The sequence below is a fragment of the Corapipo altera genome, unplaced genomic scaffold, assembly GCF_003945725.1.
Source record: "Corapipo altera isolate COAL_440 unplaced genomic scaffold, ASM394572v1 78, whole genome shotgun sequence".
Classification (NCBI taxonomy): Eukaryota; Metazoa; Chordata; class Aves; order Passeriformes; family Pipridae; genus Corapipo; species Corapipo altera.
In genome coordinates, this window is record NW_020884904.1 from 3,369,917 (window position 1) to 3,393,846 (window position 23,930).

General features: G+C 41.8%; 1 protein-coding gene across 1 annotated transcript in view; it reads left to right on the plus strand.

Moving 5' to 3' along the window:
- SCUBE2 (signal peptide, CUB domain and EGF like domain containing 2) overlaps positions 1-23,220 on the plus strand; it is a 41,881-nt gene extending 18,661 nt beyond the window's left edge. The window contains exons 11-22 of the mRNA XM_027651360.1: positions 180-302; positions 783-899; positions 1,520-1,606; positions 2,338-2,442; positions 3,676-3,831; positions 4,192-4,395; positions 13,000-13,167; positions 15,731-15,892; positions 17,080-17,277; positions 17,855-18,007; positions 18,992-19,071; positions 19,794-23,220. Coding sequence (XP_027507161.1) covers positions 180-302; positions 783-899; positions 1,520-1,606; positions 2,338-2,442; positions 3,676-3,831; positions 4,192-4,395; positions 13,000-13,167; positions 15,731-15,892; positions 17,080-17,277; positions 17,855-18,007; positions 18,992-19,071; positions 19,794-19,946 — 1,706 coding nt within the window. The 3' untranslated portion in view covers positions 19,947-23,220. The remainder of the gene's footprint in view (positions 1-179; positions 303-782; positions 900-1,519; positions 1,607-2,337; positions 2,443-3,675; positions 3,832-4,191; positions 4,396-12,999; positions 13,168-15,730; positions 15,893-17,079; positions 17,278-17,854; positions 18,008-18,991; positions 19,072-19,793) is intronic.
- Positions 23,221-23,930: the final 710 nt, after the last annotated feature.

Below are 23,930 nucleotides of genomic sequence, written 5' to 3' on the forward strand. Positions count from 1 at the left end.
ATTTATCAAAGGATTTCCAGGAAGGCAAACTAGTTCAAGGTGGGTGTCCAGATAGCATTCCTAAAGTCTTTTTCAAGCTCTACTAAGCAGTGTTTGTGTACATGTTTACCTAGCGGAGTCAGAATACAGTACTTTTGGAAGAGTATCTTTTTGTAACTATTTTTACCTTTCCTCCGTAGATATTAATGAATGTAGCATCAACAACGGTGGTTGCCAACAGCTGTGTGTGAACACGCAGGGAGACTATGAATGCCTGTGTCACTCTAACTACAAGTTACACTGGAACAAAAAGGATTGTGTTGGTAAGGTGTCTAGTGAATACATTTCTACTCCTGATGTGTGTGATGGCCATATGGTTACAGTCAAATCTGATGGTCTGTCCAGTTAAGTGGTATGAGTCATTGTTCCCGGTATTCCGCTTTGCTTTGTAGCAAGGCATGATGGTAATGATGTTGAAACTCATAAAAACAAGTGAAAAACCAACCCCAAAAACAGGAGATACTTTGAGGGATTTCGATGCTTTCTTTCCTGTGCTTTTTGTCTAGCTCATTCTTCTATTTCCTTTGGTTTCTCTGCATGAGAAGGTTTGCTCATGATAAAGGAAATTGCTTATGTGATGTCATCTGCCAGTGATGTTATTTCGCTTTGATTTTCTGTCTAAGCAGCGTATTAATTGCATGGGTGCTCTCAGGTACCAGCTACAAAAGCAGCTGCTTGTCAATTTGTTAGTAGGGTGTAGGTAGATGTTTTAATTCTGTGAGTATTTGTTTTATCTTATTTAGAGACAAAAGGTCCCTTGCCTGATAATATGTCACCCAAGGTATTGCTGCACTGCATTAAGAGTGGTGGGAGTGATAGATGCTTTTTAAGCTGCTCTCCGGATATCCAGGTGTTTTCTGGTAAGTCAAAACTAACAAAAAACAAGCATGTGATTCTGCAGAGAGTGTAAAGTGGGGCAAATATCCTAACTGTCATGGAAGCCCCAAGAAGGAGACAATCAGCAGGGATCTTTCCTCTTTCACTACAGATAATAAAGGGCTACATCCCTGACAGTGTCCCAGGAAAGCCCCTCTTTCCTTGTCTTTTATAACCACTCTACCCTCAGACTCCCTTCTCATGACAACTGTCTTTTTGAAGCTGGGGAGGACAGGGCAGAATTCTCTGTGCTCCCTGGGCCATTCCTTAATTGGCTGTGAGAGCCACTGCTGAATGGGGTGAAGGCATTCCAGCCCTGCGTGGGGTCTGGGATTTTGCCTGTGCAGCCCCTTCATCCCATAGGACATGGCATGGGGACTCATCTGGTGCTCGTGGGACAGATGCTGTTTTTCTTCCTGAACCTTTTAAATGGCTTAGAAAAAGACAAGCTCTAATGTAGAGTATTTTATGAACAACATTGTTAAAAAAGGTGAGGATGATGATACCGATCAACAAATTAAATATATCTTTCATACTACAGGAGTCTTCAGTCTGTGCACTGTGCCTATGCCTTTACTCTCTGTCTCTCTGGTCTGTCTGTTAGGAACACAAGATGCCTACACCCTCACCTGTGGCAGGTCATCTCAGCTTAAGAAAAAGCAGCAAAATACAAATGCTTCCAGCTGGCTGGGTAATCACAACATTTACTGTTGCATGGTTTGACTGATTTATTTTTGGTGATAACTGTGAAATAAAGGTGTTTCTGTTGACTTCCTATTTTCACTCTCTGTTATGCTCCGTCTGTTTTTATTTCCTCATCCTCATGATTGTTGTTCATGATTGCAGCAGAAAAATTCCCCTTGTGCTGCTTCAATCAGCATCACTCAAACTAAGACTTAAAAATAAGGAAAGAGGAAAAGATCAGTAGTGAAATAAACAGCCAGACCAGGAGTGTCATGCTTCTTTTTAATCATCCAGACTGGACAGTGTTCGTAAGATACAATATGTTTAGAATGAGCTGTTGGACGGTAAAGTTTAGAAAGCATTTACAGCTAAACAGATAAGAGGTACTATTTTATATTGACATAAACTATTTGCTGAACTGGTCTGGAGTATCTCCTTTGATTGCAGCTAACCCTTATTTGATTTACCCAATAGCAGATCTGAACTTGTTCTCATTTTTCTTCTGCTTCTCTTTTTACTTTTTTAAAATAAAATTCACTACATTTTCTTCCAACGCAAGTTACGAACCAGCTTCACAGCAGCAGGGATATGGCATCTCTTTAGGTTTTCTGTGCCGACTACTTTTTCACTTTATATCAGCATATTTTTTGATGTCATCATTACGATGATGTGACATTAGGGTTATCTAAATTTTCTGTTCCTTTTTTTAAAATAACATGTCATTGTTTCTTCCTGAAGATGCTTCAGCCATCAAGATAAGCGTAACCTTTAAATTAAATGAAGGAAAATGTAGTTTGAAAAAGACTGAGATGTTTCAAGAAGGTCTGGAACAGATGATACCAGGTATGAAAATAAAAATGCAGGTAAGCAGGTTAGAGCTATAGCTCAGGGGTTATCAATGCTTTCCAGGTATGAAGTACACCATAAGCAAGGCATAGAGGACTACAGGCCTTCTGCTCTTCACTGACCTCATGAATCACACTCCTTCCCAGCCATGATTCTTGCAGTAGTTATTTCAGATCACAGGACTTCCTTGTGGCATCCCTGCAGTCTTACTAGGAAAGCCCTTCTCCTTTTTTTGTTATAATGCTGGTAATAAATTCTCAGTAAAATCAACTATTCTTTTCATTCTTTTGCTCTCTTCCTTTTCTTTTTATCTTTCTGTCTGTCTCTTCTCACCTGCTTCTTACTGTCTGATGCCTCGTTGAAGAATCTCCTGACCTTTTATGCTGACTCTATTGTCAAAGGGTTATTCTTCTTTCCCCTTGTTTTCCTTTTATACTTCAGCAGCCCCAGATGGACACAGTGAGGTCAGCTCTTCCATCTGTTCCAAATCAGAAAGTACAGTCTGTGAATTTACAAAGTGAGCAGCGAATGAGGAGAAGTACATATAAAAAAATAAAATCAAATAAATGGAGCTGGGAAAAGGAGTCATTAAACAATATGATGAATCGGTGTGTCTGATTGTTTGTCCGTAGCAGAGTAACAGTGAGAAACTACCCTGGATGCTCAGTGAAGAGTTATGTACTCCAGAACCAAAGCTTATTCTGGGTGTTTTCTTTAACTAAATAATATTTCCTCACTGAAACCATGAAAATGGTCTCCAAATGTTTTGCGTATGCAACCACTACTTAATTTAAACACCATTATAAGCTAATGTGTTTTTCACATTCTTCATATGCGTACAAAATTTCTTCCCTTGAGTAGCCTGCCTGACGTAGGCAGTGTCATGGTTTTAAGATGCTTTGCGTAGTGCAAAGGCAATTCCTTAGAACCTGGTAGCAAAGCCCAGGGGATGTGGTTTGAGCACTGCAGCCAAGTTCCCATCCTAGTGATGATTCAGATGGGCTGCAGTGCCCCACTCTCAGCCTGGCAGCACATCTGTAGGCGCACAGGAGTCACAATTCTGTGTTAGGGTGTACCAGTAGAAAAACTGGCCAAACTTTGTTTACTGGCATGTGGAGGTCTTTGTTTCCTCTTCTTTAACTCTTCATGATGACGTATTTGCTGAGCAATGGTGAATGTTCAATAACATAGCCGGCCAAGCTTCTGCATCCTTTAATTTTGTTCATACAGAGAGACATAATTCAGTAATGGAGAGCTTCCACTATGTAAACCTAACATGCAGCTCTGGCAAGAAAGGTCATGGAGCCCTCAGTAGACTGACAGCGACTAGAGAAATTGTTATCACTGCGGACTTTGAGCTTGAAACAAGCCGGAAGGAGGTGACAGGTTGGTTGGAAAATAATCCAAGGTGCGGTTTGAAGCTTCTTGCCGTTTGCTCCTTAATTTCCGTATTTTTTCACTTCTATCTGTATGCAAAATGGTAACAAAAAGTATCTCCTGTTTTGAAAATTAATGGTTCGGAAAAAGTGACGGATGGGGATAGTTTCAAAGATTTAAGATCTGCCCATGGATTGAAGTCTTGCAGTCTGATTCATTTTCTTCCAGCCTCGTGGTGTAGTCCTTAAGGATTTCAGACTTGTGCACAGAAGTGATTTCTCAGTGATTTGCACTGGTTGGTGTTTTGGATTGGGTGGGTTTTTTTGTGCACGGTCACTTATAGCAGCTTTCACCCTTGATGCTTTTCAGACACATGTGATGTGCGCTGTGCTCGGAAGAAGACCGAAAAGAGGTTCCGTAAAACCATCCGAACCTTGCGGAAAACAGTCAGCAGGGACCAGTTCCGCATCCGCGTCTCTGGCATGGACCACGAAGTGGCCAGAAAGTCTCTCAGGCCCTCAGAGCCACAGCAGTCCTGTGGTGTAGGACAGATGCATCTGGGTAACAGATGTGGTAAGTTATGTGTGCATTAGGAACAAACCATCCACGTGCATTTTACTGTTTTGCTCAGGTGTGGTGAGCTTGGAGGGATCACGGGATACTCATCCAGGAGAGAGGAGGGCTGTGTGTGAAGTGGGGGTTACTGTTAGTGTTACCAAGATGCCTCTCTATGTATTTATTGTTGGCAGTTGCTGTGTTATAGAGTAGAATAAGGGTTGAGTGCATTGCACCTTGTTATAGCTGATGTACCACCTGCAATAAGCTCAAAGGTAGAAATCATGGGAATAAAGTCAGGCACCAATGGCCTTGAGATCACCAGTGTTATTTTTAATACTGCATTTAATATTCAGTGTAACACTGTGTTTCTGAACTTGTGCACGTTTCATCTCTCCCTTGTCCCAAAGAAAAGACTGTGCAGAATTTGATACAGTCCCCTTGGCTTTGCCCATTAAGCTCTGAGTCCCAGAGAATCTTCATGGCTGAGTTATAAATTCATGGGAATAGGGGTTTTATAGGCCAGTACTGAGAAAAGTCTTAATTATCATTGCACTGGAGGGCACCACCATAATGCAGTCCAAAATAAATGCTTCCAAAGCACAAAAGTTAAGGAGAGGGGTCAGATGTTACGTCTTAACAGGGGCTAACAACCATGACAGCTAATTCAGGCTGCATGGGGTAGGCAGCATGTAGGTGGATTGTGGATCAGCAAGCCTTTAAAATGCTTGTCAGATTGAATTAGTACGTCTTCCAGCAGCAACACATTTGGCCTAAGAATAGGTTTTCCAATCCAGTTTTGCTCACTCTAGAAAAACTTGGATTTGTAGAACAGTAAAATTGTTTAAAACATCTGTGCAAGCAAGCAGGGAATTACTCAGGAATTCTGTCGGAAAAAGCTGTAAGTTTTCCTTTTTTTTTTTTTTGTAACATTACAATAAGTCTGAAAAACTTTGGAAAGTTCACCAAGATGAGTTTATGTGAGTGTTTTCAAGCTGTTGTGTTGGATGCTGGAGGGAGAGTTTGAAAAAATCTGTCTCAGTCCATTGTACAGAGCACAGTATGACTGAAGAAGTTTGTGTTTTCGTCTAGAAAAAACAGCAATGAGTAAGCTAAAAATACTGCAGGTAGAGAAGGCAATGTGAGTTACAGTCAGAAATTTGAACACCAAAGAAACACAATTTTTTTTAGACAGCTGCAGAACCAGTTTAATGTCTCAGTACAAGTGAGAAGCACACATGGCATTTCTGTGCCTTTAGAGAGAGGAAGCTTTTGGGGAATGCCTGCCTGGAAAACTGGTGTGGTGAACATAATAGCCTGATTATGGTTAAAGGAGTCACTGAGCATATGAAGACCAATGTTTTAAAGAACAACTTGCAAAAGTTGGGCCTCTTCTATCGCGGAATTGGTGCCACAGTTTGCTCTGGACGTCTTAAGAGATGCTGCTCTGAGCAGTGAAACGAGTGTAAGATCTCCCGTGAGTCTCGTACTTTATGGTTAGATTTGTTCATGCCTAACAAGGTGCAATTACTAAATCATCTTCCTTTCTTCTGCTGAAGTATTCAGACCACATCCTTGTGTATATTTGCTGTGATCAAACAGGAGATGGAGTTTGCACTGCAGCCTTTCACTTGCAGGGGTGCTAAGAAGGTTTCTCTCCTTCCACTTGCATGTTCCCTGCTTATTTATGTTAAATGTACAGAAAATTAGTGCCTTTGAAACTGCTCTGCATCACTTGTCAGATTGCTGGGAGCTGGACAGACGGTTCACTGGTTGATGAGAGGACACAAAAGTCCCCACAGAGGCCGTATTGTTACGTACGCCTCATTTCCTTAGAAAAAGCTGATTGTCCCAGGCTGTATGGTCAAGGCAGGACTGGGGGGCTGGTGCTGCTGCTTGGGCTGCCAGTCAGAATGAGCTAAGAAATAGACTGGGCAGAAGAGAATGGAGTAGGAACAGCGTGTAGAAGGGGAAGAAGCTTGCTCAGGGATGTGTGTGGGACAGTCAGGGTGGGGTTTTTTATTTTGATCTGATTGTTTTACAGAGCTGCTTGAGAACTTCTGGACAGGATTGAGGCCCTGCTTACCTAGATATGCTAATGGTTCTGGGGAGAAAGGGACTGTACAGCAAGAGATACTAAGTCAGCAGATGGATGCAGTGCAGGTGGTGGATGTAGTCTCTAGATAGAGGACTTTGGCAAAGAGATTTTGCTCAGTCTGGCTGGAGGAGCAGGAAGCAGTGAGGGAACAAAGTAAGTCACAGGGACTTACAAGTCTTCTGTGATACAGTTAATGAGTAAAATGCGGGTTTTAGTTCATTGTTTTCAAATACTTGTGAGTATGGCTAGGTTAGATAAGGTTTATTTATTTATTCAGACAGTCTAGTGCTGGTGCTCTTCCTGTGGTAGACTTATCCTGGCACAGCACTGTCTGAAAAATTATTTATATTTGAGCAACATAAGAGGGAAATTCCAGCACCTGCTCTGGCAGCTTTTGTGTAGGATAACTGGCCTGCAGTTGCAGCAGCAAACTAAACTTCATTTGGTTTCATGCTTCTGGTGAGGTAGTGCTATTCCTGATTTTCCTGTCTTAGTTCCTGCTGTCTGCAGTGGGGCACAGCACAGAAGGAAAGCTTTAGAAATGCACCAGGAGCAGATTAGATGTGATTTCCAAAGTATTTTATCATTCTTAATGTGCTGGAGGGTTGTGCATGTGTGTCTGCTGTTCTTTAAACAGTTATTGACAGTAAAAGGGAATTTGCTGATTACAGGCATAGTGTATTTTATTTCAAGTTTGCTGTTCAATGTATGGTTCTGTTTGGGATTTCCTAGTGCTTTAGAGGTTCAAGTGTTGCATTTGTCTGCCTTGTTATGTGCGAGTTCTGTGTCAATAAGTAAGTGTATTCAGCATTGATTAATTAACATTGATTAATTCCATGAAGTCCTGTGAATGGCTTCCAAGGAGCAACCAGTGGTAGGTTTCTAATAATGGATATCACAGGAAAAGCATATAGCAATATGCTTCATCAACCTTCCCAGAGAACTGGATTCTCATAGGAGAAGTGTAATCTTTCCACACTGAAGTAAATTTTCAGATAAAGAAATGCATATTTGCATGTCAGCGCTTCAAGACTGCATGTGAACTATCTGAGGATGCTGGAAATGCTACATGCTTCCTTGAGATGAGATTTGTCTTGGGGAGAATGCAGTTTCACTCACCAACCTGGCTACAAGTATCCATTCTCCAGTATGAGCTAGACTTTAGACAGATTTAACAGCCGAAGGACCAGCTGTTTAAATACTAACAATTCTTTATCAGAAACTGGTTTACCAAAAACCTCTATATTGGAAGATAATAAGTTCATATCTATTGGGCTCCTTTTGCCCTCAGGCACTTTCCACTGAGGAAGAAACAACAAGCAATTTAGCTGCTTTTCTGTTGCTTAAAACTCTGATCCTATGGAGTTGAAAGTACACCTTGCCTGTTCCATTTGATTTCTTTTTTTTGTGTGTTGGACACGCCAGTGCTTTAAGAGATGGAAAGAGGCAATGAGAATTACCATTTCCTGAAAATGCTCTGTAAAAGGACATGTGAATGTGTCCTTGCTCCACAGTAGCTGCAAAGTGGGTTCTTCCAAAGAACTGTCACTTCAGAGAAGAGCAAGCATGGGCAGCACTGGCATAGGCACTGCTCTGATGTAAACCATGAGCAGCTTCATCTTGCATGGGAGGTGTCAATGCTTTTCCTTGCTCAGCATTCAGCAATTTTGCCCCCTGCAAATAAAATATTAACTTATCAGCCAAAGTGAGATTTCAAAGTTTAGATGTGGTATGGTACTGGCATTGTAAAAGCATGAGAGGGAGATTTAAATAAAAAAGCAAAATGCTACCTTCCTTTGCACTTGTTATAATTAATAGTCATGTTACACAGCAGAGGGCTGTGTTACTTTTTTTTTTTTTTTTAGAATTTTTTGAAAATCCAACAAGAAAAAAAGAACTATCAAATAGGGAGAAAGGGTGCTATTTTTCTGCTAACCTGCCTGCTCTGACAGTTATAGATTTAAGGCATAAATCCTCAGAATGCATAACCCTCTCATGTGACCTAAATGTGTGAACTGCTAAAACACAATAACTTAAAGGATGCCGCTTCAGAATCAATTTGCATCCCTTTTTGGTGATTTTCCTTATAAAGTCAAGGCATCATTCTTAAGAAAATGGTGAATTGGTGGATCATGACCTCCTTTATGAGGTTCACCTTCTCAGCCCCTGAGATACTACAGCGTTTGTCTATAGGAGCAAATGCTCAAAGGCTAATGTGTTGAAAAGAGGGGAAGAGCCTTTAAATGTCTTTGTAACTGTTAATCCTGATTCCCCGTGGGCCCCTCTCTTCCCCCCCTTCTTTTCTTCTTGTTTTTGCATCAGAAAACCTTTCGCCTTTTTTTTTTTCTTTAAAACAGCTGCATGAGACTCTAGACCAGGTTTTTAATGGGTATTGAAGATAAACAAAGACAGTGGCTGCAGAAATGAAGTCTACTAGAGGCAATTGGTTCTTTTGTTCATTTGGAGAAAAACAATCGGGTTTCTGAAAAAAGAGCAAAACCAGCCAGTGGAATTGTGTTTTAATGTCATTATTTGCAAATCTTCAGATCTAGTTTTGACTGGGTATTTCCCATGTGTCGGGTGGGACTGTGCAGTTTTGTGAAATGAAGCTCATAAACTTCTTTTTTGTTTCATTTAAACAGATGTCAGCAAAGGTCAAACTTCTTAGAGGTGTTTCTTGTGTATTTTTTTTTTTCTAAGAGAAGGTTCATCCTAGCTTTATGCACAGTCCTATGGATTTCTGGGAGATTATTTCTGTGTTGAAATAATGGCCCTATAATTAATGTTACTATAATTGAATCTAACACTAAGTCTGTTTGTTATGCTAAATTGGGCCCTGGTGAATGATGTGGGCTTCTAAACAGGCTTTCCACATTACCCCTGCTCTGTACTCCATTGTTGCTAGATGAGTGGCCTTTATTTGAAACATTTCTAGGTGAAACATGAGGAAGAACTTGGAGCATTTTACAGGGAATGTGTTTGTGGATCAAATTGTCTGGACACTTTTACCGCTCTGAAAAGTTTGGCTTGATGTGGTCATGTGAAGAAACTGATATGTCTGAGAGCCTGAGGCATTAAAACTTGGACATCACTTGGAGTAACTCTAATATTTGCATTGAGTAATGAATATCTGTTAGACTGTAAATAGCTAAATCTGTATCTGGGTGTATTAACCTCTTTTCTCATATGCACATAGGATCTATCAAAGCCTGAAGTGTTCGGTGTGTCTCAGAAGAAAGATATGCTGCTTCATAAGCCAGTCACCCCTATTGTAAAAGCAATTAGTGTTCCCCTCACCTGCTCTGTCTTGGAAGGCCCCTCCACATGCTGGGGCTCTGATAATGATGAGCAGTGATTTTGGGGCAGAGAGTGGCCAGCTGGGGTGGTGGTGTCCTGTGATCCCAAACCATGTGGGCACACAGAGCAAGCCTGTTGCTCATCCAGCTGGACTCCTCTTTCAGCCTGTTTCTTCTCCAGCAGGATGCTGTTGCCCAAGCAGATATTCTTCATAATCTGCAGTTTGTACTGAAAGAGCTGAGGAGATGTTACATGGCCTTTAACATTGGGGCAGCCTGTCCTGTGTCCTCCTACTTGATCCTTTTCTCTCTGCAAACTAGTGCATGGCTGTAACCACCACACTGTACACAGCATTTTTAGGTGGTTTTGAACACCCTGTAACAGTGGTGGTGGTGGCTAGTTAGTCTTTTTTTTTTTTAACACAGTTTTCTTTCTGTTGTTGACACCTTTTAGGAAAATCAGAAGAAAATATTTGATTTGGTTGGTTCAGATCTAATTAAAGAGTTTTGTTTTGGCCCATACTGATTTTATACCGTTTGGCCTAAACTGATTTTATACAGTTCCCGTGTTTCACTGTCTCAGCCCTGTGTTTCTTCTGTGGGGATTGTCACAGGCATAGCCCACCATCCTGCTGACCTGCCACTGTGCATCCCTGGAACAGTTAGTGCAAGTGGGAAATAGGGCCTGAAGCACTTGGAGTGTAGCTCCAGAACAGCTTAATTGATCTCAGATTAATATCAGCCTTCTCTCAGTGCACAGAAACTGCTACATTGCAGTTGACCAGATCTAATACTTGTGTAGCTATAGTCTTTCTATCACCTTGCACTTTCTCTACCAATCCAGCAGCTGGCAACCTAATTTGGGTTTGAATCCACAGACACAAAATGTTAGTGTTAGATGTTAGATCTGATATTTTCTTTCTTGCTGTTAGTTGATGTATCTGAACGTACTATGATGGGGAATGAGAAAGTTGTGTGGTTTATGCCCCCATAAAAGTTAACGAGGATGAGGAAGGACAAATAACTTGTTACTCTTGCCCCAGTTCTCAGAATCCTGAAACCCAAAAATTAGCTGGAGCTCACAGTGTGTCTCAATGTGGAGGGTAAGGCACAGAAACAGACCACCAGATACTTCTGTCCCATCTTTCTTTTCCTCTCAGAGTTCAGTCATGCAGTGCATCTAAGGATGCCCCATCTGGAGGATCTTAGTAGTGTCTGAGGAGGTCTTTTAAGTTTATTTCCTCAATGCAAATTTTCAGAAATTAGACACTTTGCTAAATAATCCTGGAAGATTTAGATTAACTCAGTTTTGTTCCACAGGGAACTCTACAATTTTACAACATGTGGTGTCAAGGCAAGTAAGCTGCAGATAATAAAGTTGTCAAGAGAGATCTGATGGGATAAGTTCTCAAATGTAACATTTCCACATAAGTAGTGGGTTTGATTCCTGCCTGGGGCAAGTTTTCTTTGAGTTCTGATAGCTTTCCTACTGTTATGCTGGACTTTGAACAAGTTCAGGAAACCTGAAGTACAGTTCTAATATTGAATTTGTATGGTCAATGTAAAGTAACATTCTGTTACTCCCTCTCCCAAGTGTAAAAGACAAACCGCAAACCACTCCAAACTTGACAAGTGATTAAAATGAATGGAAAAAGACAGGCTAAGGGGAGACAGCAGAGAGCAGATAGTTTCTAGCGAGGCCATTCAGAGCATGGATTTCTCATAGAGCTGTGGAGTTTTTTGAGGGAAGCAGATTTGCACTGGTCTTTCCATTGCTCCAGGCTTTCTGAAGTCAGTAGCCACTTCTCAAAATCACCTTTACTAACCTTGATTGTCTTTCCTTGTCATGGAATTGTAAATAGTGCTCTTTCCTTACCTTATTAGGAGTGCTGCAATGAAAGCCTTAATTCATTCATGTTTGTTGAAGTGCACAAAGTGTACAGAGATGAGTGCTCTGTAGGAATGTTTATAAAATGGAGAAAGGCTTGAAAAGTGTGGGAGCAAATGAATGTGTGCCCTTATGAGGGCAGAAGTGATGTGTGGTGGAAATAGTTAGAACCAAGAGCTAAGACTTCCTCAAAAGCTTTCATTGATAAGCTACAGAGCATTGCTTAACCTGCTGTATTTTATTTTTAAGCTAAAGAGGAACACTCACTCTTCCACGCAGTGTATCAGCCATAAACAAAACTCTTCATCATTGATCATGACCGGTAGTTAATGCCCTGCTTGTTGTTAGTCATATATCCTGAAATGAAGCCAAGGCCAATTTAACTTCCTAACAAAACAGCTATTCACTGAGTGATTTATTGGAGCTATAAACTAAAACTAACAGTTTATTATTGTAACAGGTCTTAAAAGGACAGAATTTTTCAGCATAGCTGAACAACTGCAACAGTGTTTTGTGCCTTTCCAGAGCAGGGTAATTATTAAATACTGGCACTGAAGACCAGTTCTTTTGTGAAAAGTTTGAAAAACAGGACTTTTCAAAGATACTTATAAACATTACTGGGCTTGTTAGATAATACTGAGGTGTATGTTTTAAGTAAAATCAGTCAGATTTAGTGCTCTCCATGTACTACACAGAACACAACAATCCACTGCACAGATAATTATCTAAGATCCAGTATCAGAGGAATGGCAAGAATATTTCTACTTTAAAAGTCTTTGAGGCATGCATAATGTTTAGTTTAATGAATTTACCCCATTACTTGTGGTGCTCGAGGTTCACACACAATCTGGTAATGCTAATGGTTATGAAGTATGAATATTCAATAACATTAAGATTAAAATACTTATAGAGATCTGGAAGTACATTTTTGGCCTCTTAGGTTCAGTACTAAATTATTTCACTTGGGAGGAGTCCAAGAGCTCTTGAGCTAGAAAGAGGAGATGGTCAGTACGCAGTTGCACTGTGCAGATGAGCAGAGAGCACTGGATGGGCTGAGTGTCCAGTGTGGCCTTGCAACAAAGCATGAAATCCATTCCAGCTCACAGAAGAGCTCACTAGCACCAAAGGTTACCAGTGTCTGTTTCTGTCTGACACTGTACATTGGATGTATTAAGCTCTGTTAATGCTGTTGCTTGTGTTCAGTTCTGAAACCCTGGTTCCCACTTCCCAAGTACGGAGGAGAGCAGTTTCGCCATGAGGTTTCAGGTCCTGTGCAGGCTCAGTAACACGCCTTCATCTATAATGTACAGGTTGAAGCAAGTGTGTCCTTCCTCTTCCAGATCAGTGCTCCCCGGGTGAACATTCTCCTGATGGCTTCAAACCGTGTCTCCCGTGTCCCCTTGGGACATACCAGCCTGAAGCTGGGAGAGTATCCTGCTTTCCCTGCGGAGGAGGTCTGACGACAAGACATAGCAGTGCATCCTTGTTTCAGGACTGTGAGGCCAAAGGTAAGGTCAAGATTTATTTGATGAACTCTATTACTCTGAGGCAAAAGTAACTGGCACTGCTCCAAGCAGGGCATTAAGAGAAGAGTCTTCCTCCTTTCAAGGATCAATCCTTCCATCAGTCTCAGAGCTAGCTGGCCTGACCTGGCTTCAAGGAAACTCAGTAAAGCCTGAATTCTTTCTATAACTGATTTTTACACAAGACCTTAGAAAGGGCTGGGAGATCTACCTAAGTTGATCAGTAAAGCTGTTAATCTGTGAAGAGTCATATAAAGGAACAAAAGGAAGAAAAAGTCTCAAGACTTTTTGGGTTTTAAGTGCAGCAGCAACACGAAAATGTAAAGGAGGTGATTTCAGTCGTGGTGGATAAGTAAGAAAATATTTTCTTTGTGTTTATAATGGGAAACTGGCTTGGGTGCCTTGGGCTAAACCTAAAAAGTGAGCATTCAACTTAACCCTGTGGCACCTCAGACAGCCCTCTAAATTTGATCACAGTAGAGCTGACATGCGATCAGCTCCCAAGGTTTTATCACAGGACTGAAAATCAAATGGGGATCATATCTCTAAAAATGATGGAATTTTGTTAGCATCTTTGGTATCTAAAATTTAAAAAGCTGAAAGGCAGCTATAAAATTGTCTCTGAAAATGGTGATAAAAGTATGTGTCTGTGGAGAGAGATGAAATGTTAATCAGTATAACGGTTTGCTCAATGTCCTAAAGAATGGGTAAAAGAAAATTGCTTATAAAAATCACCTGAGAAAAAAGTCTTAATAGAAAATCTACTGCTGCAGAGTGAAAATAAGGTATGGAAATAAGGTCCTGATGCAAACATTTGGTAGTGTTTTGCATTAAGAGATCTGTCTAGTGTCAGTTAAGATATGTTTACTATTGAGAATTGCAACATTTTATAAGAATTTTGCAGTATTGTTAAAGAATTAATGTTACTGGTAATACTGTGATATCTAAGATTTCTTCAGAAGAATCACTAAATCCACTAATGGAGTTGTTTCATACTTAATTTTGAAAAACTGAAGTACTAAAAGAACACATTAAAAACTTTGGATCAAGATAAGAGGAAGTGATTTCAGTTTTATTTTAACATAAACAAAATCAAGTCTATAAATGAGGTTCAGTTTTCAAATTGGAGTGGAGATTAAAGGAATTTTTTCTATTAACTGGAATGAAGAGCTCAGGGATTTGCATGTGGAAGAGGCCACATGAGACATAGAATCGCAGATGCAAGAACTATTTGGAACTTGTATCTGAAGCATTTGGATTGGGGCAGCACGTAGGGAAGGATTCCAGGCTGAGCTAGCTTGCAAAGCTCAACAAGACTAGAATTATTTAGGAGTAAGCAGAGCTTAAAAAGAGCAGAAAAAAGGGACTGTGCAGCACAGAAAACTACATTTGATAGTAGATAGTAAATTATTTTGATGTTGAGCTAGAGAGATAAACCTGCCAAATGAGGTAAAAGGAATAGGGAAATTTTTTTTTTGAATCCCACAAGAAAAAAGAAGCAAGGTAGTGATGGAATTAAGAGCAAAGATAACATATGGCTGATGCTCCTGACTGCTTTAAGTTTCAACACAGTTGATGATGGGCATAGGTGCAGAATAGCTAGGCAAAATCAAATGAAAATCTGCAAATTAGAGACGTAAACAGAGGTGTTTAGAGTCCTGTATTCTCAAATTTTAGTAAGAGAGGGAAATCTTCCTGTCTGCATGCAGGGAACTAGGATAAAATTTACAAGTCTGCCAGAAAGTATTTTCCCCCTACATTTGTCTGTCTCTTGTCTAAAACTTCCATAAAATCTGTTGTGTTTATGGAAGAGCTGGTGTGTTGGAATGGAACCTCACTTTGGTGATGCAGGCGGTGCTCTCAGCAAGCCCTGTGAGGGGTAGAGCTCATGTGTCTTGCTAACGTGATGACTTTGTGATGTGATGAAATGAAGTAGCAGCAGAGCTGGTGGAGGTGACTGTACCCTGAGTCATGGTCTGTTGCTGAAGGACAAGGTGTGATCGTAAGAGAAGGTGGCAGTATACCAGTTTAGTCACTAATATTGATACAACGTGCCCCTTGTAGAGGACCAGCATCTCTCACCTCTGCTTGGCCTGAGCTGCTTTCAGGGCTATCCAAAATGCAGCAGCAGTGCCCATGCTGGCTGGCATGAGCAGGCAGGGAAGAAAGGTTTAATTAGTATTTTCCACTTCCATCTTCCAAGTCCATCTTCCAAGTCGAATGCCTGTCGCTAAACCATTTGGTAACACACTGTTCTACTTGGCGTCCTTGTTACAAAATCATAGTGGTTATACTCACTCCCCCATGTCTTTTATTGCTGTTTTCACGCAGAACTGCTCTATTGTGTTGCATTTGGGAATTCTGAACTTGCATAAAATGAGCTGATAAACTGAAATTTGTTCAATTACCTCTGCTTTGTTACCCTCATTGTTTATGAATATGGTATTTCAGTTGCTGAAATTGTACTATGTCATATACAAATCTATAAAGTCATATTTTATGCTACTGCCACTCTTTTAACCATGATGCATATTTAATTACTGTCCAGTTCAGTGTTCACCTGGCCATTTTTATAACACCACAACTCATCGGTGTATTCGCTGTGCAGTTGGGACATACCAGCCTGAGTTTGGACAAAATTACTGCATTGCATGCCCTGGAAACACCACTACTGACTTTGATGGGTCAACAAATATAACACAGTGCAAAAGTAAGTACAGGAAGATGGTTTTGATTATCTCTTACCATTAATGTTCAGAGTGGCCCTAAGGGCAGAATTTAGCTTTACTCCAGAGAGCTTGGAGAGAAGGCAGAGGTGTTGCTCCTCTTTTGCTGCCTGCCTGCATTTCACCCCACATGACTTACTGAGGTCTATGAGAGACCATTTCTGCAGACTGATTCCATCATTCTTGTATGGTAAGTGATGTTTGTGTCTTGCCTGTTGGTGCTGGATTGCTTAGGATCTCACTATTAAATCTTTTCTCCCCTCATATAACAGAGTTTGTGTTCTTGGTACCCTGATTTTTTTTCCCCTCCTATTAAAAGGAATAAGGAGAGGGCTCACAAAACTTAACAGCTCTAGTAACCATTTCTTCTTAATAACAGCCTTTGAAAAAGGCAACTACAAATAGAACCACTGTTCTAGATTTATGGTAGCTGTAGTGTGGGAAGCTGATGGTAAATTAAAGAGGGAAAATAGAGGGCAGAGAGGTGACTGCTCAGAACCACCTCTGGAGACACTTATATACACACAGACATATGCACACATACCTACTCAGAAATGTTTTTCTGGAGACTGCATGTCTCCCACTTACAGAATCTGATCCCTGGGCATGTCACAGCCACACATCACTCTTACAAGGCTGTAGTGGCCAAACCCTTGTGGCTGCACAGAGTTGGGGAGAACTGGCAAAGCAATCTGCAGTGGGGTTTACCCTCTGTTACTGCCAGCAATGCTGATCTGTGCAGAGAAAAGGGCTTGCTGTACTCCCTGTTCTGTGCTGCTGCAGATATGGTGACCTCAGGCTTCAGTTTGACCTCAGCTGGTACTTGTATAAAAGTTCTGCCTGGTACAAGCAAGTGGAGCATCCTTGCTTTACCACAGCTGTGACCTCTTACAACTGCCTTGCCTTGCTGCTTGGCTATGGCTTCGTCCATAGCACCTGCTGTATTAACAGGGACTAATCTGTGTTTTTATGTCTCAACATTGATTGAAACAGTCAGGCAGAAGCAGGCAGCAGTGTGAAGAGAAGCTGGCAAAGAGAACTGTACCTGCTCCAACTGCAAACAGAAAAGTGTGCCCGTCTGTCACCCGTGTACTGTTCTTGACAGTGACTGCAGAGGAGCTGTGGGATGCCCTCACTTTTCCTTGTCTTGCATACCATGTTGCTTTTTCAGACAGGCAGTGTGGAGGTGAGCTGGGAGATTACACTGGATATATTGAATCACCAAACTATCCCGGGGACTATCCTGCAAACACCGAGTGCACTTGGAACATTAACCCACCGCCAAAGCGCCGTATTCTGATTGTGGTTCCAGAAATATTCCTACCAATAGAAGATGAGTGTGGAGATTACCTGGTGATGAGAAAGAGTTGTAAGTCTGAAATATCTACAACACAGGCAACACAGTTTTCTCACATGCATTTCTGTTTACATAAACTAAATGTAGCCTGGCTGGCCTCTTTTTAAGGGTTGAAATTTCTTTAAATGGCAAATTGAGAAGTCCTGTTTGGTAATGCTGCTCCATAGGTTTGGGTGAAACAAGGGTGCAAGGCTATGATGTGTCAGTGAACTCTGAGAAGTTGTTAAGAACGGGTAGATGGTTCAAGCTAGCTAACCATGTACTATGCTGAGCCTAGTTCTAGACTAGATTAGTAAAGAGGAGATGCTTGCTAATCCCCTGAAGGTGCCTATGTGTGAATACCAGCTTCAGTTTCCAGTATAGTCATGTCCTTCAAACAGTAGGCTGTTTCTTTCAGGAAAGGGGAAAATATTCCTTGACCAAGAAGTCACTTATTAATGGCCTGCCATCCACTGATGGCCTGCCACATTTTGAGGACTTTTCTTAACACCAGCAAGCATTTTTGTCATGGTAGTGTAACCTATTTTCTAATTGTTTGCTAGTGTGAAGCACCATCAGATAACTGCCTATTGTGTGTTTCCTTTGAAAGCTTCTTCCAACTCAGTGACCACGTATGAGACCTGTCAAACCTACGAACGCCCTATAGCTTTCACTTCTAGGTCTAAGAAATTGTGGATCCAGTTCAAGTCGAATGAAGGGAACAGTGCCAAAGGATTCCAAGTTCCTTATGTAACGTATGATGGTGAGTGGGTGTGAGCAGCTGAGCCTATGTGGACCAGTGCAGCTGCAGCAGTGCAGAACTCCACTCCCCAAGCAGCAGGGTAACCCAGTACTCTCAGCAGTGTCGCTGTGAGTTGCTCCCAGTAGCTGTTTTCATTTAAAGCTAATTAAAGAAGTTCTGCATTGCACTGTAGTCTTAAGTGCCACCGTATTTCCAGTCTTCCACAGACCTAAAGAAAGATCTGGGGTTCTGGGCTCTGCCTGCAAACTGCAGAGCTCAGAACTAGAATCTAAGTTTTATGCACATTTGTGCCTTCCCAGTTCTAGGTTGCTTCAGGTGGCGATAGTGCCCCCAGTTAGGAAGTAGGCAGAGCCCAAGTGCCTCTGATTTATCATGTTGCTGCTACCATTTGTGATCAGATAGCAAAATACCTATATTGAAAAGAAACTTGAGGGGAAAGGTTTTCACCTTGTCCTTGCCAGAATCATCAGAAGTGAAACTGGAGCTGAGGCTTTGCACTTCAGCATAAGTGAAGTGATATTGTGTGTTCTGTTTACACTGGATTAATGATGGAGGAGTCATCTTTGCTGCAGTCTGCAGAGTTTCATCAACAGTGGATACTTAATTTTCCAGGGGAAAGCTTCCCCCTACCTCCTTTTTTTTTTTTATCCCTTTTCCTGTGGAAAAAAGTCAATAGCAGGTTGTAGTTGTTTACAGATGGGTTCCTGCAGTGCAGTTGGTGGTTACAGTGTGCACTACATTCTTAAGTGCTTTATGATTTCTTTTGCTTATGACAGATTGATGCTGGGCAGCTCAGCACGGTACACTGTTCTCATTGTAAACAGTATTTGTAGTTTCTTTACAGAAAAGCATTTGGAATATTTTCTGACTGCTAATTTGAGGGCCAAGTACTATTGGTTCTTCTTGGGGCAGAAGAACCAAGGGAAGTATTGAGTATGTAAGTGAAGTGAACCTGCAAATTACTCTCTTGTGCATTCCCCATAGAGGATTACCAAGAACTAATAGAAGACATTGTTCGGGATGGAAGACTTTATGCATCTGAAAATCATCAAGAAATACTTAAGGTACATTCCTTCCACTAAGCATATGGGTTTTGATTGAAAATGACGTTTGGTGCGAATGAGTTTGCTTCCTGCTCTGCATCAGGTCTGTTCCTTGGTGCATTAGATGTGTATGCTCCAGGGAAATGGGGTCAGTCAGCAGATCCTGATTGTGCAGAACAATGGATATGAGACCCTTTGCCCAGGGGGATTAAAGGTGGATCAGACCTACTAGGGAAATCTGTGGTAATGATAGCCCTTTCAGTAGACTGTGCTGGAAGGAAGTGGTGGAGCAGACTGGCATTTAATTTCTTGGGGAAGCACTTGGTGCTGCTACTTGTACCCTGTAGATTAGCAAAGGTTTTTCCTTCCTGTGCAAAAAATATCTCTGTGGATTTCTCTGACCTTAGTTAGGGGACTTGCATAGACAAGTTGAATGCATGTCATCCCAAGCAAACCTTTATTTTGCTGGATATCAGATCAAGTGTGTGTTTCTTCTGTGGTTTGTTTGTTTGTTTGCTGTTCTTGGAAGTATGAGGAGGGAAGAAATCCTGGTACTACTAATGTGAAACTCCATTGATGTCCCTGGGGCCTGAACGTCAGCCTTGCTCCACTAGTTTCCAAGCCTTAGTACTTGAAAAGTAAAATGCCCGTAATCTTTTATGAGTTAAACAGTCATTAAACTTTGGTAATACTGACCTTAATTCCTCTCTGGAATTACTGTAATACTGCTTTCCTTTCTCTAGGACAAGAAGCTGATAAAAGCGTTGTTTGACGTGTTGGCACATCCACAGAACTACTTCAAGTACACAGCCCAAGAGTCAAGAGAGATGTTCCCAAGATCCTTCATTCGGCTGCTGCGCTCAAAAGTTTCCAGATTTTTGAGGCCTTACAAATAGTTGGCACTGTACTTAAAAGCTAAACCAGCCCTGGGCATGCACAGAGGGGCTGTGGTAGGTGGGGGTGCTTTCTGTGTTTTACACACTGGCAGAGACACTCCAAGGAAGCTTGCCAGCTCCGTTCTTGGCAGAGTTTGGCTTTCTCAGCTAATATAAATATTTTGGTGAACAAAATTTTGATTCCTTTCCAGCTAATACCCATTGGGTACCAAGGATACTTCACGGGCCTCTGAATTACAGACTGCCCATAATTTCTGTAACTGAATGGCACCAAGCAGAAGTTTGTAGAGCTCTGCCCTGTTGCTTCATCAGTGACTCTAAAAGCTAATGAGGACAGACAAGCTAAGTAGTGTGGTTTGGGATGAACCCTGGGCTGCCATTAATGCATGTTACCTCAACAAAGCTGGGTTCATGTTTGGTCTCGCCGAAAGTGAGAACAGGATTGATGTCTCTCTTAACTTTTGCTATGCAGGAAATTCAGAGCCAACCAGTGAGTCCAAGAATTGCACAAGGTGTAATTTTTCTTTGAACTATGTGTTGTATGAAGCATATGGAGGAATAAGCAAAGGGTTGAATATTAGCTTGAATGTTCGGGATGTGGCTTACACTGTGTCCATGCTAATGACCTGTTTGTTTAAATGGAGTGATACCAGAATAAACCAAGGGCACCACAGCATCGGAAAACAGGCCCTGACCCACTGAACACTTCCATTTTGGACTGTCTGCAACTGTTAAACCAGATCAGATTCTTTGCTAAATCCCAGTGCTGTCCCTGTGCGTAGGTCTGGGACAGCACAAGGCATCTTCTAAGCAGTGCAAACCTCTGTTCTCTGAGCATCTGCAGTTGAACACAGAAACCTCATTTTAAATGCAAGCTTTACATTGTACTTTTGTACATCACTGTTTAAACCTGGATAAGGTATGAGCCTCAATCCTTATATTCCTCATCTTGTCTGAGCACCTTGCAATGACCTTGTTGAGCAGAGAAGGGCTGCTTTCCCTGTCTGGCTAGAGAGAAGGAGAGATACAATGACTCAGCCAGACTGTGGCCGCAGGAGTCATCTATGGCAAAATGCTCTTCAAGATTCCCAAGCTCTGTGTCCTTTTCCTCAGGTTCTGTTTCCTGTGTGAGAGAAGGCTATTCTGAGAGGGCCTGTAAGGAGGACTGTGTTGATCAAAATGTTGTCTCAGTGCTTTTCTGTCCACACTTACATGTCCCCTGGCTGTGCAATCCATTCCCTCAGAATAATGTACCTTGGGGGCTTTCTGCTTTGAAGGAAGCTGGCTGCAGTCCCACACATTTGCAAATGGACTTATGACTTCTGTCTTTTGGTCACTGGCCTTGCCAAAGGGTGCAGTGGACACCAAACTCCCTCTCTGAGCCACCTTAGGAAAGGTACTGACCCTTCACAGTGTAGCCAGGACAAATGCTCCCTTTCCTAGGGTGTGGAGTCACATCTCCTGGGTTTCGTTGCATTGGTATGTGGTATTTAACTGTTGTATGTGAATAATACCACGTCCACAGTGTGACAGAGGAAACCCTCATCAAGAGCCGGAGTCTGAATCTCTTCCCTGCACTGCTGGGAGCAAATGGGTATTCCCAAATGCAGCCTGGCTGAGCTGCTGTGCCATGGCAGCCCTGCTCTGTGGCGTGAGGCAATGCAGCCCCGTGTGTGAAGGACATGTCTTGGCCATGGTGTGATGAGAAGGGGCCATGGCTTTGGCCACAGCTGGGGAGCAGAGTCTCTCAGGATGGCACACTGTTTTCCTCTTGCTGCTGCTGTGGAGGAATTGCCGTGGTCTGGGCAGAGGAGGAAAATGATTTGTCCTGCTGCCAAGAGAGGGAGAGCTGTGTCCTAACTGGCTGCAGCTGCTGCTGGTGGATGCCTTGGCAGAGTGGTGGACGTCCATTCCAGAAACAGGGCTGCCAGGCTTGGGCAGGGGAAGAATCAGTCCTGAACAGTGTCCTGCTGCCTCTGGGGGGAGGGGAGGACAGGGGTTTTCTGGAAGAAGGTATGAGGCAGTGTGATTGGTGAGAGGAGTGGCTGAGGAATGCCAAAACAGGAAGAAGGGTGGTGAGAAGACTTTGCTGCATCTGTGAGGAAGTGTACTGTCATGGGGGGATCCCAGGAAAGTAGTTCAAGAGTTTCCCTCTGGCTGTACAGCCCTTACCCCACTGCTGTTGGCGGCTTCCCATGCCAGATGCAGTGTGTCAGTGAGTCCCAGTGACCCACCAACCATCTCTGTGTGGCAGTGGAGCACTCTGAGATGCTGCAGTTCTGCTCTGGTAGTGGGGCACTGGGAGTGACCATGGTGCGCCAACTTTGAGCCAAGCCAAGCAGAGTGGCTTTGCTGTATTGTCTTTGTGCTTGCTGCCAAAAGAAGCAGCACAGTTCTTGCTGTGTTCCCTCCCAGGAAGGCTACAGATCTGAATGGTTCTGTTGCGTGTTGCTGAGTGACACACGAATCAGTGATTGGTTTCAACAAGGGTTCGAGAATAACCAAAGTTGTGAGACCTTCAAAAGTTTCTAATTGGTGAAATAGGGCTTTCTTGCTCTGTGCATGAGTTATTGACTCGAGCTCTGGGTTCATCACACTCCACCTCCTCTTGCAATCCCACAGTTCCAGCTCTGCATGGTTGCCTGGGATCCACATCTCACCTCAGGTCTGTACAGTGGATCTCAGCTTTGCTTCTCTGTTGCCCCATGAGCACAGGCCCTTTTTGCTGCTGTCTGTGGAAGGAGAGGAGTGTATGTGTCTGGTGTACGGTCCGAGGCCAAGGGGAAAACCTACCCTTTTTTGGAGGAGAGTCCTTATTTTTCCACAACCCTGTTCATTTTCTACGTTAAAAGTAAATGACTCAGAAGCACTTCTGTTACCCTTGATCTAACATTGTGAATCAAGATTTCCCCTTTTACTGTAGTTCCTGTGTGTACAGTAAAAAGTGAAGAGGGATTTTTTGCTCTCTTAAATGCTGGGAGAAGTGATAACTTGCAGAATGTTGTAAACACTTGGCATTGTATCTTCATAGTGATGGTAGTGGCTCTGTAGAAATTTTAATTTCTACTTTCTGTGTGGTTGTAGACTATTGTGTTTTGGCAACAAATGATTCAAAAAATGTTTAACCTTATAAAACAAGATTTAATTTCTGAAATAATAATTAGCGTTAACTGGGTGACTTAATGTCACCTACATGAGATAAGCATAAGGATCTTCTTCATGATTGTAAATTAATGTAAAATGTTTCACACTGTTACTCTTGGTAAGAGAAATAAACCAGTGAACTTTTAGTTGCATGAAGTTCTTGGGTAATATTTTTAGTTATCTTTGCTGCGCTAAACAATAGTATTGTGACAAAATTAATGGATGTGTAGCAAGTTTTTGCACATCAGATAGATTTTGTCCTGGGAACATCTGCTTACCATAGCATTCTGTTTCATGTAGTATAATACTAGCCTGCATCTATACCCATAAAGACACAATTCTTCACACATTTAGTGGTGCACATCATTCTAGCTAGTATAATACCAGAATTATCCCGGTATTAATTCTAATAATTATTCTAAAAATGTTTCCTATATGATGACCTGGAGTTAATTGGTTTCTTGTAACAAGCTACATGAGGACAGGATAAACAACTTAAGATTAACTCCAAAGTATTTTATTACTTCGTAGATTCATTTGATTTTTTTCCTAAAAAGCCGAAACTGAACACACAAAAAACCCCCACCAAACTACCTTAACCCCCCAAACCAAAGAAAACAAAGAGAAAACCTGTGTTAAGACACAAATTCCCAGAATATTTTTAAGATTACAACACAGTTCCATTAAATTCAGTGGCTTAGTTGCTTAGAATTAAAAAGTATAATTACGTCATATGAAATTGTAAATGAGTCAATCTATAACAATAATTTTTAATACTATTTTTCTGGGTTTGGGGATTTTTTGATATGTTGAGATTACTAGTTGTAGTCAGTCTGTCAG